General features: G+C 49.7%; 2 protein-coding genes across 2 annotated transcripts; one reads left to right on the forward strand and one right to left on the reverse strand.

The window, feature by feature from the left end:
• Positions 1 to 130: 130 nt before the first annotated feature.
• Positions 131 to 6231, reverse strand: LTHEOB_4193 (AAA family ATPAse; the record flags this gene model as incomplete). Its single annotated transcript, XM_035513200.1, has 8 exons — positions 131 to 1232; positions 1375 to 1429; positions 1565 to 2190; positions 2240 to 2467; positions 2523 to 2654; positions 3379 to 3640; positions 3691 to 3916; positions 3967 to 6231. The coding sequence occupies 8 exons, from the start codon at positions 6229 to 6231 to the stop codon at positions 131 to 133; spliced, it is 4896 nt and encodes a 1631-aa protein (XP_035374897.1).
• A 1204-nt stretch (positions 6232 to 7435) lies between these two features.
• Positions 7436 to 10750, forward strand: LTHEOB_4194 (Het domain protein; the record flags this gene model as incomplete). The annotated part of the gene is made up of 3 exons (XM_035513201.1): positions 7436 to 7485; positions 7538 to 9433; positions 10390 to 10750. The coding sequence occupies 3 exons, from the start codon at positions 7436 to 7438 to the stop codon at positions 10748 to 10750; spliced, it is 2307 nt and encodes a 768-aa protein (XP_035374898.1).
• Between the last annotated feature and the right edge of the window lie 2836 nt (positions 10751 to 13586).

Genomic DNA, 13586 nt, shown 5'->3' on the forward strand with positions numbered 1-13586 from the left:
GCCCTGCCTGAACTTTGAGAAGCTATTGGTGTAGCATTGTAGATAAACTTTAATGAGTAGCCATTATCTCGGCGAGCAACTACTATACTTTCCAGCGAAAGGATATCTATCCGCGGAAATAACGTGGCCACTAACTAGCCTGTACTAGTAATCCCCTGAGCTTGGTCTGGAAGCTTGGCCTAGCAAGCCGTCTGAATCCTCTCCCAGTGTCGTCATAGACGCTAAAAATGTTCGGTCCTGAAGACAATTTGCTCCGAATGCTCTGACATTTCCGCACGTCCGTGAACAGCAGATTGAAGCTTTTCCCCGAACCATGATTCGATGATTCCGTCTGTTGCAAGAGCATTTCAAGCGCTCGTGCAATATCGTCCTCCGCAGCGTTCCCCTCCAACGCAGTCCAACGGTCAATGATGCAGAAACAACGAACGTTGCTTGACCGAGATACGACTTCGTTAAAAAGACTGTAGAGAGAGTCGATGTCGTCAGCAGCAAAGCCATCCGGAGACTGGAATCCCGCAAGGTCCGAAATTTCGAGCAGCTGCAAAATAAGACTGCGCATCATGTCCTTCAAAATGGAAGAGTCCTGGGTGGCGCCCAGCGTCGTGGAGCAGCAGTAGGAGATGACATGAGTAGCAGGCTCGTCCTTCAATGCGTCGATGATTGCATAACGGACAAAGTCTGTCGAAAGACCGCCTTTGCGGAGGCTCATGTCATCTTCAATCAGCCGCACCGAGGATTCTGCACCGCTGAAGAACCGGCTGATGTTGAATTTTGACGACAGCAGTACGCCTTGCGCTCTCTCCTCTCGGCCTCGGTTGACTACACTAGTCGGAGCCGGCGGTGTAGCATCATGGGAGAGAACGTTTGTGTATTTGCCCAGAGATTCTCGGAGTTGTGCCCTGATAGTCGCCGAAGAGAGACTTGAAGATGCAGATTCATGACTGGGATTGTGAGACTCGTCATCTAAAGGTGCTTCATCGTTCGTCTGAGCTATTTCCTTCATCTGGATATAGTCAATCGTCTGATCATGCTTCCATTCTTTATCCGTAGAAGGATAGGATTCGGCTGATTCACTCGAGGGCGATGTTGGGGCCAGGCTGAGCAGAGAAAACTCATCAGATGGACTCGCGACTTGAGGCTTGATGACTTGTGACTCAGCAAGATGCTGCATGACTTTCTCAGTTGAGTGGTATTCAGGTGTAGTATCGGATCCACTTTCGTATTGGACGGCGCTGTGTCGGTTCGTGGGTGTCAAATTGAGATAGGACTCTTTCTGTGGGCTTGGTGTACTTTGATTCCACCGTGCGAGAGGCTCTTGAAAACCGCATAGCTTTAGTTCTACGGCCCATGAACGCTTAAGGGATTTTTACGCACCTACTCCAAGCATCACAGGTGTGGTAGCAGCAGTAATGCTTGGTGATGAAGATCTCTGGGCAGAGAATAAGCGATCAGACTGGCCTTGCTGCTCTGCAATCCACTGAGGGAGCGGGGAACCTGAACGTCGTACTGCAAAGACAGACGGTCAGACCTGCCATGGAGGCTCATTGTGCGGGAGTATGCTTACTGTCTCTACCAACAGCCGACCTTTCAACCAAGATGTTGATGATGTTTCTTTCCGTCTTCTCCAGGAGAGCACGAAGCTGCTCCACTTTCATGTGGATTTCTCGGTCTTCAAAGTATTCGTCCGTGGCGCTGGCGATCAGCGGAATGTCTTTGTATTCCTCCAAGCCTACATCACCCAGACCCGCAGTGACATTGAACCGAAAGTATCGCAAAGGGTCATTGGTAAGTTCGAGGTGATTGTCCAAAAAGTGCCTTGCAGAAGATTCGGCATCCCTTGAGATGGCCTCGAGGGTGCTCCAAACTTCCGGAAGGAAGCTTCCGAATGCCTTCGAGGTTGGTTCACCAGTGCCGATCGACACAAGGCAGTTAATGCTCTTGGCCAGCGGTTGTCCCCATTGCTGTTCGGCCTCTGACCAAAGGTGGTTGACCGGATTGTTTGCACCAGTCGAGCCACTGAGAAATGCCTGCTTGAATCTGCCGATCTGGATGCGTTCGAAAAAGGTGGGCTCTGCAGAGGTGGCACGAGCCGCCTCCCAGATTTTTGCGTCCTTGGGTGTGCCCTTACTTCTTGGGTAATTGGTGAACAAAACCGACTTCCTGTTCTGGGCGCTCGTTGCACAGACGAAACTAAAGGTCGATAAGCACCTCAAAGGCAAGACCGGGTGGACGATCTTACACTTTGCATCTCGGCAATTCCTCGCGGAACGGCTCATCCTCCTTTCCCCGGAGGAGGTCTTTGATTCCCCTTTCCAAAGCTTCCGTATCGAATCTCGCTTGCATCTTCTGATTAGAATCATAACCATGAGTGCCTTCCTCTGCAAAAACGGTCTCCATGAGATTATTGTAGGCCTCAATGCAGGTCGACACATCCATGTGCAAGCGGCCGAGCATGATCGCAATAAGTCTAGATACGTGTTATTCAACGATTATGACAGTAATTCAATTGCAGTTCCACTTACCCGCCGGTGCTGGTGCCTCCTATCATGTCAAAATAGTCGCAAGGTTTTGGAGGATTCTTCTCGTCGATTTGCAGCATCAGCTTCTCCAGGATGAGAAGGGACGACAGCCCACGGACGCCACCGCCATCCAGGCTAAGCAGATTCAGATCATGTTGCAGTTGAACAAGCATTTTTTTTTAGACAAACAAACAATTTTCTCGAAGACAGAACGGTGAGCCACCAAGCTTGGAGGTGGTGGGACAGGTAATGATATAGGCAGCACTGCCAGGTGGGGCAGTCCCATGGCTGATTGGCATTCCTATTTTTGGCTTCGGGGCCCAACGGCTTTGGTCTAGCCCAATGCATGTCGGAAGAAACCGTGCATAATGTAACCCCATGCGAGAGACGACAGCAACCCCTGCAAATGGAATACCCGATATAGCTGACCACCAGTATCACACACTAGCCGAGGTGTATCGTTATGGTGAAATTCTTACTCAACGATACAGATTCCTTAAGATAATTACACGTTGAACTACACAACAGGATGCAAATTGCATCAAGATTCAGTCAAGATCAATGAAAGAGAGTTACTGTATTGACGAAGCTGTGACGAAAACAGATGGGCGAAAATCATTTCTCCTTTTTGACGATGCTCCACTCGTCACTTCTTAAGGTTAACTCGGTCGCCCGCTGCGAATCATTGCCTCTGATATCTTCCAAGTAGCTTTCAAAGTAAGCATGAAATTGCCAGGCCTGCTCAAAATGCTTCCATCGTAATGGAAGTGGTCTCAAAGTCGATTCATCGGGAAATTCTTCTTCGGCAAGTGCCAGCGCCACTTGGGAAATGTTTCGAAGGACTCGACCGTTGACTGACTTTAGATTCATCTTCTCGCGAATGAATTTCATGCACTGGCGTACGATGTCTCGGATATTCACATCCAGTCGTGATTTGTACTCGGGGCTGGACTTCAGACGCTGCAGAGTGTTGCGGATCAGCTCTTCCATGACGTCCTCACTAAGATTCGGGTAGTGTAGGGCAAGATGGATGCGAGACTTTATAGCCTCATCGATATGGCCGACCCTGTTGGTAGTCAAGAAAAGCACGCCCTGATAGTACTCGAGTTTCCGAAGAAAAACTGCAGTCCATGTAAGAGTCCGGCCGTGATATTTCTGCAAGGGGACCTACCGGAGCACACCTCGTTCTCCTTGAACTGGTCACGGCCTCTTTCAACCAATACGACATCTGCTTCGTCTAAAAGGGTTAGGCAATTCCAAAGCTGCGCTCTGTAGAAAAGCATCTCCAAGTTTCGTTCAATCTCTTGTGCATCGTTCCCCAGGTTTCCGCAAGACAGCGAAAGCAGAGGCACTTGAAGCTCGTCTCTCAGACATTCCACAGTAGATGTTTTCCCAAGCTATTACAGTGTGTCAGCAGGAACGGAGTGAGGGTATTTGGAGAACGTACACCGGGAGCCCCGTGAAGGAGAATGATGAGTCCTTCGCCCTTGCCAGCAACTAGATCGTGAGTCGGCTTGCTCTTTTGTGAAGCTCCTTGCTGATGTTTCATCCTGTGTCTCTTTACTAGTGCCTTGATTACGGTTTGATGGGTGGACTCTAGGAGCAGATCATTCCAGCCTTGAGAATTTTGGATGGGATCTTGCAGGCCCTTCACGGCTAGAAGTGCAAAACACATACGGTCGAGGATAAACGCGCAGACGGTTTCTGGCAGAATCAGTTTGTTATCCGTGAAGAATTTCTTCTCGAAATCCTCGACTGTGATGCACTCGTCCTCGCTGCTCCTCTGAAACTCGCTCAGAAAGGGATCGTCGCTCACGAGCTTCAGTCTGATTGTCCGATTGACGTGTGAATCGTTGTAGATGTGCTCGTCGTATATTGTGCGGCGGTAAGGCTGCCGTTCTACTTTCTTCTCGCCCTCGCTCTTTGAAGACTCGTTTTCTTCCTTGGCTCTCCACACATTGAACGGCCATGTCTCGGTAAATTCTACTGGATCCGCAGCCAACGGATCGAGGAACCCTAGGAAAGGAGTCCATCTGGCATCTTCCTTGAAGGCAGAGGCGAAATCTACAATGACCGATCCCTGAATGTGCTTGGGCGTGGAACCAAGCCCCTCTACCGCAGGGTCGGACTCGGCTCCGTTCGCACAACGTGTGTACTTCTTACCGGTGTACATCTGGTGGCAGAATGGCGGCTTTGTGACGCTGATGAACTTATAAGCAATGCTTTCAAGTTGTTGCTGCAGTTTCTCCCGATCCTTTGCGCACCGAAGCGGGACTAGACGGAGCGAGTTGATCTCCCTTTCGCCTTCGAAATGAGAAATGGAAAAGGAGTTGACCGTTGGTCCCATATTAGTCCCACTGAAACCGACCCTGTAGCATTGGATTTCGAATGCGTTGAAAATCTTCCCCGTTTGCATGTACTCATCTTCTTCTGAAATCCCAGGGCTTAAACGAGGCCGTCCGTTGGTTACATCGAGTATCTTCCATGCAGTTGGCCCACTCGTTCGGTCATCCTCTCGGCTCAAGGCATGGGCGTCCTCTTCGTTCGATCCTCGGGAAATGACAACTTCTCCGGGGCGGAACAAATACCAGAGATCCCAAAACGCTATCGTCTGAGGCGGGTTCTCTCTGTCCCAATATTTGCGAGCTACAGGCGTGACTGCAGTTTCGATGAAACGTATCAAGGATTTCAGGTCTTCCAGCAGCTTTCGCGTTTGCTGAAGCTCCTCCTGCGTCTCTTTCTCCTGCGATGATTCTTCCGGCTCTACAGAATTGCTGCCAAAAATCTCCGTTGTTGTTTCCAACCAGCGGATCTTTTCTTCCAGCTCATCTTTCTTCTTGATAATATTCTCCCGGTAGTGCCAGAAAAATCTGTATGGTCTAAGGAAAACCACCGAGGGGTTCTCGAGCTGATTGTCTGGAGCATCAAATACGGCCCATTCTCCCTCTGAAACATCTCTCAAAGCTCGAATAAGGTCGATTGAGTTGATGCGGACTCGCTCAGGTATCTCGCGCCCGCTCCTCCACTTCTCCTCCCAGACTTCGAGGGGAACGCGGGCTTCAGAGTCAACGCTGAAGGGTTTAGTTTCATCCGCCGATTTCTGCCAGTAGAGTTTGGGTTTGCCAGCAAGCGCTTGGATGGCGGCAGGCGGGTTGCCCTCGACAAACTGCTTGAAGACCGGCCAAGAGTCGACGTGAAGGCCTGAACGAATCTCTTGACGTTTCGACTCCGGCTCTTTCTCTTTGAGTTTTGATTCAAGCAGTGCTATTGTTGACCTGAGGGATTCGATAGCTCTTTCAGACTCGTTGTGCTTCTCGGAGAGAATTTTGACGAAGTCGTCCAGAGAATCCAGCCTGATAGACCCGTCGTCGTTGACGTACTCGGCAAAGTAGGACCTCTCCTCTACGTGAAGTCGGCCCAAAGCGTAGGCTATTTGGTCTTGTTCCGTCGGGTACATTTCCTTGTCCCACAGAAGTTTCTGTCGGAGATTCTGAATGAATAGCGGCAGCTCTAGCAGGTCGACGTTACTCCCGCCGAACATCGGCGCGTCTGGGTACTCCTTCCGTAGATCGATGCCAATCTGATTCAGTCGGAAATTGATGACAGAAGGATTGGCTGGCACCACCACCGTCTGTATCTCGCCCGTCACCATGGCCGGCTGTTTGGCTCGCTGGCTCGGATCGGTACGAACAACCGCATCTTCGGTCTTCATCACACTCACGTCTTCTGTGCTGCTGATTGGACCTGTCTCAGGACAGAATATTGCTTCTTCCGACTCAATACCATCCTCTGGTTCGCTTGTGTGCGGTCGCTCTCTTATCACTAACCCCGTCTCTTGCCTTGAGGGTGGAGGAGGTGGTTGCGGTAGATCGTCGGGATCAGGCTCTTTCTGCACTCTGGAAGGAGTTGATTCCATGGCCCTTGAGGACCAAATAAAAGAAAAACTTGAGTAAAATAATCGTAACATCGCCCGTGGCCAAGAAGGATGCAGAAGACAGATGGAGAGGGAGAGAGAACAAAAGAGTAACAGAATTATCATGAATGATCACTTTTTGTCGTGAGGAAATTTCGGAGGGAGTTAACAGGCAATGACAAAAGACCTCATTCTCATTCAACCTCGCGATATACTTTGCAAGAGAAATCAGGCACCGGACAATCTGCATCCACATCTTGCTAAAACAGAGCAACTTAAAGTGGAGCTGCGTAGCATTGCAGCCTGCAAAGGCTTACGCAGCTGGGGGCCAAAATACAAAAATGTGAAAAGTTGTCAACCCGTGTAGAGGTGGGTCTGTAGTTCTATTTCCTTTTTAATGACTTGCGACTTCCCTTTTCGCACACTGCGACCGGGGAGCCCGGCGCCGTTGGGTGGGGTGCCAAGGGTGGCTGCTTGTTGGGACGGGCTGAGAAATCCTGCCACGCCTTGACAGCCTCAGCATCGTGACGTGGGGGCCAACCATCGAGGTGCTGCCCCGCCCGCCATCTGGCTCTTGGTTTTTTCCATACCGCCCCAATCCATTGACCACAAAGTTCTCTTTCTTGCATTGCTAAAAGCGGAAATCCCTCACGTCTTCCGTCAAGCATCACTGACAAAGAAACGGCATGGATCATCTACGAACAGATTTCCAACCTGTTCCCTTCCGAGAGAAGTTTTACACAGACGAAGACGGCGGGTTTCACACCTTTCCAGCGCGTTGCGGTTGGACGATCGACGAGGAGGACAGATGCTTTTCAGAAAGCTCTTCAGATCGAAAGCAGCTTGAAGCCTTTCTACAGGCCTGGCTATTCTTCGGCTTGCTCCATGCCACTCTCGGTGAAGAGGTCCTTGGAGAAGCTCCAGACTGCTTCCACCAATTTGTTGATTGGAATGGTCCTATGCCATATATCACAACGAAACATCTCCCAGATCTGCTTCAAACATGGATAAATCGCGAGAAGGACCCAGCATCCAGGAAAGACAGAGGCTTGCGTATGATTCGAACGCAAATGGCTCTCGATCGTGCTGAAGCTGTAGTCCGAAGATACTTCACGGTGGAAGGGCAGAGCAGTAATGCAGATGACATGGACGAGTCTCTCGGCCTGTCTTTGCTCCTTCTGGGCGAAGCTTTGTCTTGCACGAAGAACAAGATCATCACCCAAGGCAGCCTTACCATCCGCGGCTGGCATAGCGAAGCGCACGAAGGGTGGGGTTCCAGCATCGCAGTCACAAAGGGGATGGTTGAAAAGGGTTGGTGTCCCAAATCCGTCTACGTGCTGAGAAACCAACTCCAAGGGAACACAACCGCTTTGCACGAAGCTTACATGGTTCGACGCCCGAAGCAACGCTCATCTCATGAGTCCTGCACAGAGACCACATGCGCAGCCAGGACTGTGGCTGGTGGTGCTAAGTACAAGCAACGACATAGATGCGCATCCGGCGACTGCGGCTCCGAGGGACCCAACGTCGCTGATCTCGTTGACGTCATCAGAAAAGGTCAATTTCCCGTTCTTGAATTGAAAGATGACTTGACCATCACGGTCAGGGCACATGAGCCAAAGGAGGACTACGGCACAATCACCCACGTATGGAGCGATGGCTTCGGCAATCCTCTTCGCAACGAGATGCCTCGGTGTCAGCTAGAGTTCCTGGCTGAAGCCATCACGGAGTCAGAGCGTCATCTGAAGATGCGGAACCATGGCCGAAAGTTGTTCTGGATCGATACGATGGCAATTCCCGTCGGAGCGGAAAATAAACCCGAACGGAAGACGTCCATCGGCCAGATCCATGACATTTTCATCAACTCGAAGTATACTATCGTGTTTGACTCTGAGCTCTGTGCAATGAAAGTTGGGAACAGGTACGTGGAGACAGCAATAAACATCCTTGCCAGCGGATGGATGCAGAGACTCTGGACTCTTCAAGAAGCCTATCTCAGCAAGCGGCTGTTCTTCAAATTTCAAGACACGGCGTTGGACCTGGAAAACCTGGAAGAGCTTTTCCCTCAAGCAAAGGGGAACAGCTCCTCAATTCTCCCGGATGCTGCAAGGGGTTACTTCCACAGCATTATGGGAACGGCACGAGAAGCACGAATCCATCAAATGACTCCCAGAGACGGCGTGAGCTTGATTGCGTCTATATGGAAGGCAGCTTACTGGCGAACCACGAGCAAGAAACAGCACGAAGCGGTTGCAATCGCTACCCTCCTTGGCTTGAACTCCGGATCATCTACAATGGCCAGCTTTCTCAACGACGCATTCGTTACTGGAGATGGAGAATTCAACACGGCCAAATACCATGAAAGCATGAAGCATCTATGGGCGCTTATCCACGATGTTTACCCCGGATCCATCCCGGCTGGTGTTATTTTCCTTCCACCACCGAGGCTCTCGATGGACGGATTTGGGTGGGCGCCCGTGTCTTGGCTGGCAGGGAAAGATTCAGATGATCTAAAGCCGCTTTTTGCGCAGAATCCACCGACACAACTGGATCAGAATGGCCTTCTCGTCGAGTTTCCCGGGTTCCTTCTTCACTGTAGCTCAGCTGCAAGATCTCAGTTGCAACTCTTAAGCGAAGGGAAAAGCGAGCTCTGCTTCCCGTACGGCAGCAATCTCTTGGAATGGTACCAAGTTCGCAAGCTTTTTGGCGACGAAGAAAAGGATATCACTCTTCGCTCTGACGAGACGACAGACTACGCAATCATCATCCCGCAGGAACAGCCAAGTATTATTGAAGATGTTGGGCTCTTTGTGGAGATTCGACGGACTCAATTGCAACGATCTTTGGAGAATAGCAGGACAACTCGCATCTTTCATGTTTCCAGTCTCTTCCGTGTGCTAGTCAGGCGTGATATGGGAGACAACATCGAGGAGAATAAGGAGCAATTCTTTCTCGATACTGACCTGATACTCGGAGAGTTGGTGGACCGAAGCCAGAAATGGTACTTAAACTAGGAAGCTAGTCAGCGGAAACTCTGACCAAGGAACATTGGGAATCCGGCTGATTACCTTTGAAGCTTGTTCAGGTATTACATTATACAGCAACCTGCTTGCATTATTCACCGAGTTTGGAAGAGGGAAAAGACGATGGAGTTGGAGAAGAGCGAGAGTTGGAGAAAAGCGGGGGTGTTGGAGAAAGCTTAGTAATACGGATTGGTCACTCCATTGCTTTGGAACTAACGAAGCTCTATCGCCTCTCTTTTTTTTTTTCGTCGCACCAGTTCATCGACGTGCTTTCCCTACAAGCCATTACAACTTCTCACGTAATCCATGCTTGAGTCGAAGGCTGTGTTATCATTTCCAACAGACATGCCGGCTTCTTGGTGACCTCCTTCACCGCCAGCTCCCTCAGCTGCTAAGAATACTCCTCTCTCAACCATCGTTTACCAACCGCCACAAGGTCCTCACGTGCGACATATCAATTCAATTTGATGGGACTACTGTCACAGCTTTGAAATTTTAGGGATGAATGATGTGCGCGATTTACGTCGGAGTATCATACGCAGCCGCTCATCACGAACGCAATGTCTAAACCTAGGTCATCAAATAGCCAGCGTGTTTAATTTGTCAGCATAATTTTAAAAGCCTAAGCGAGTAGATATTGGGTTTGAGTTGGAGAAGCCTATGTCATCCAAGTTCGTGTGCTCCAAGAAGAAAAATTTGATTAGGGCCGGGCTTAACCTACATAAAGGCGCGGGGACAGAACCAAACCACTCCAAACACAACGCATCCTCACCCAAGTCACCGTAGAGAGAAGCTAATGTAAGCAACGACAACATTTCTCCGCCCGGTATTCGCTTCTGTGATATTGGGCTATCGCTAAACGGATCCAGTCTTGCCACCAAGCCATGTCCTCTCTCCAGTACTTTAACGAAGAAGGCGCCGGCTAAAAGCACAGCGACCTGTGCCACTACTCCCAAGCCGTCGTTCTTGGCAACATTGTCAAATGCTCCGGCCAAGGTGGTTGGGACAAGACCGGCGCCCTTGATGCCAACGATATTCCACGCCAAGTGGAGCTCGCCTTTGAGAATGTCGATCGGGTGCTTCAAGCCGCTGGCCTGCGGGGATGGGAGGACGTTTACAGTGTCCGGAGCTACCACGTTGTCGACATTGGCCTTTCGTACGACAAGACGGTGGAAATGTTGAAGAAGAGGATTCCCGGGCACAGACCCATCTGGACCGCAATCGCGGTTCCGGCTTTAGCCTTTCCGCAGATGAAGATCGAGATTGAGGTCGAGGCATATGTAGCTGAGAAATAGAGAGCATGAGATATGTGCTCCAGCGAAAACTACCCAATACTTTCATATGAGTCCAGTGGCAGGACGGGCAGTCTCAACCGAGCCGTTTCTTCTTACGTGTAGAACGTAGTTGAGTGTCAATTCCATACCCTTTTCTAACAAACAGGAACCAACATGTAGCGCAAGCTCCAAATATGTGTACTGAGCCTGCTTGAGATGTTGAATTGTTCTGCCTTTTCTCTTATGGATCGTCCTGAACGATACATAGGCTATGAACCCATAGGTATGTGTACCGGCCCTTCGGAGTACTTCCATCGCATCAGCTATTGTTTGCGGGATTTTCAAGCCGTTTGACGATTTGCTCAATAGGTCTCTCGACAGAGCTTTCGGAATTCTCAATTTCGTAACATTGGGCTTTGTTCCTTTCAACACTCTAGGAATAGCTCCCTAGATGTAGGACAATGCTGCATAGCCACAAGCGTCATGCTTCTGAACTAGGCACTCTCGAACACGTCTACAAGACGGAAGCCATGCTCACGATGAAATGGATTCCTTAAATTATTTCTACAAGGAAAAGCCACGCGTCGATGCAGTTTGCAGCTTTCCAACCACTGCTTCATCATTCTAATATCGAACTCAGGCTGTATCGATCGCCGGCAAATCAGTGTAGTATGACCATGAGGACCAGTGGAAGCAAATGCGGCCTTGGTCTCCTGTGACAGGGCCTCCCAACTTAGCAATGTCGAAGCGGGTCTTGGCTTTGGTGAACTCCTTCTATTGCTGATTTGAAGCAATCCCTGACGGCGTACGGTTAACTGTGAGGACTATGTTGGTTGCCAATGACGTTGGTACTCCCAGTCTTGTAAGTACATCCGTCTCTTTTCCGGTAGAACTAAACTCTCGCACGATATGCTCCTGATGAAAATTTTCGACGGATCCTCTGAAGTATGATTCAATTCCTCCAAGCCTACAGACTCTTCCCGGGCAAGCTTGGGGGCCTTGCTGACGAGGCTGTAGAACGGGCACTTTGTGTCGACGGGAGGAATGGTGCCAAACTTCGTTTCAGCGCACTCATCGGTTAGGATGCACTCGAAGTAAATCTTGATTCGAGCATAGCTGGGGAGCATGCGGTTCGATGACCTTGAACGGGGGATTCGGGGAGCGATACTGTTCACTGTTCGCCAATGTTTCGCTGACGTGATCAGTACCAGTTTCCCTTGGGCGAAAACGCATTGAGGCCCAGAATGAGAATCGGAATGAGCAGGAAAATGAAACCATTCCAAGTTGCCCAGACGAAATAAAGGTGTGGTTTTGAAGAGAAAATATAGCTTGGTGGTCGTGCAACAGCCTCGTTATGATTTCGTGGAAAGACTGGTGAAGAGAGATAATATGTTTGTTCTGAAAGCACAGCCGCACAGACGCGTACCACTTGTCGGGCCAGGCCTTGCAAGGCTGACTTGGAGCGACTACGTGTCACGCGCGGATTGGAAGTTGTCCAGCAAACGCAGCCTTGCTTCTCCGTGCTGAGGAAAAGAAGTCGGATAAATTCTGCTGCATCACACTACTACCAATTCACCCACGCATAGAAGAAACGCTGGAGCCGGGTAGTTCAGGCTCGAGTTAGATATATTGAAGATTAAACAGATGAAACCCCCGATCCCCCCTCCCTACAGCGCTAGGTCTAGCTACGTCTCCGCGCTGATGCATGTAAGACGACATACAGGCAACTCAGGTGCGACGACAAAGCTTGTACTACGAATTAAGTTTGCCCAGCTGATGATCTGCGTCTGACTGTATTGATCAACGATTGGCCAGAGCAATTCACGTTGAGAAATGCTGAGTGGCTCAACATCTTACGCTGTGCAGGATTGGAGCGTGAGGGCACATGCACTGTGGCTGTGGGAAGGGCTTAGATCGAGTTGTATAATGTATTAAAGATGACTGTATGCTCCGCCACTGTGTCAAATTGATCGGCTGGGTGGCGTATACTTTACCTCGCTGAATTATAACACGATGCGCAGTGGGAAGCTTGACAAGTATTAATGAAATGAGGAGGGGGGGAAGTTATTAAAAACATACACGAAAGCTTAGGAGAGTTTCCCCATAAGCTGCGTCAGAACTCGTAATGACATCTGGCCACTCAATCCCAAGTCTGCTAAATACTGGCGCTGTATTCATCTTAACACGCATACCATCGTAATGTCAACCTACCCGTTTCTCAATGACGTGCGCATAGATACAATAACACTTTAGGGTTCGGCATCCAGAATCACGAAAACAAAGGACCATGCAAATGCTATGTCCTGGCCTTCCGACCAGACCAAGCGGACTCACTTATGATGCTGTGGGGACATGTCAGCCACCTGGTCTCCCAAACCGCTACAGCCCAGATGTTGGTATTCAATACGTCAATATGATAAAGATTTATTTTCTTTTTAGAAAGGGAAAAAAGGACAAAGCGTCGCAGGGCAATTACCGAAATGCTCAGGGGCAGAGTGTAAAACGCACAGTACAGATGGCTAACGAGCAAGTAGTAGTAGAAGCTGAAAGCATAGAATCGGCTTATACTTCATCACAAGAGCTACAACACCTTCATGGCCAGAGAACGTTGTCGAGTTTATGCTCGCTTTTCCCTCCCTCGTCTAGTCGCAAAGACCGTTCTACCTCCTTCCATAACCGATAGGTAGCAGGATCCTCTCGCACGTCCTGTTCTAAAGGTTTCCAAAGATCGTAGGCCGTACTGCCATTTTCGTCCCGTGCATGCAGATCTAAACCATTCTGAATGAGACTTTGAATAGCCTCAAAAGCCCTCCGCACTCTTTTCTCAATATTGTGCCGACGAGAAAAAGGCTGAAAG

This window comes from Lasiodiplodia theobromae (genome assembly GCF_012971845.1).
Source record: "Lasiodiplodia theobromae strain AM2As chromosome Unknown scaffold_11, whole genome shotgun sequence".
NCBI classification, from domain to species: Eukaryota; Fungi; Ascomycota; class Dothideomycetes; order Botryosphaeriales; family Botryosphaeriaceae; genus Lasiodiplodia; species Lasiodiplodia theobromae.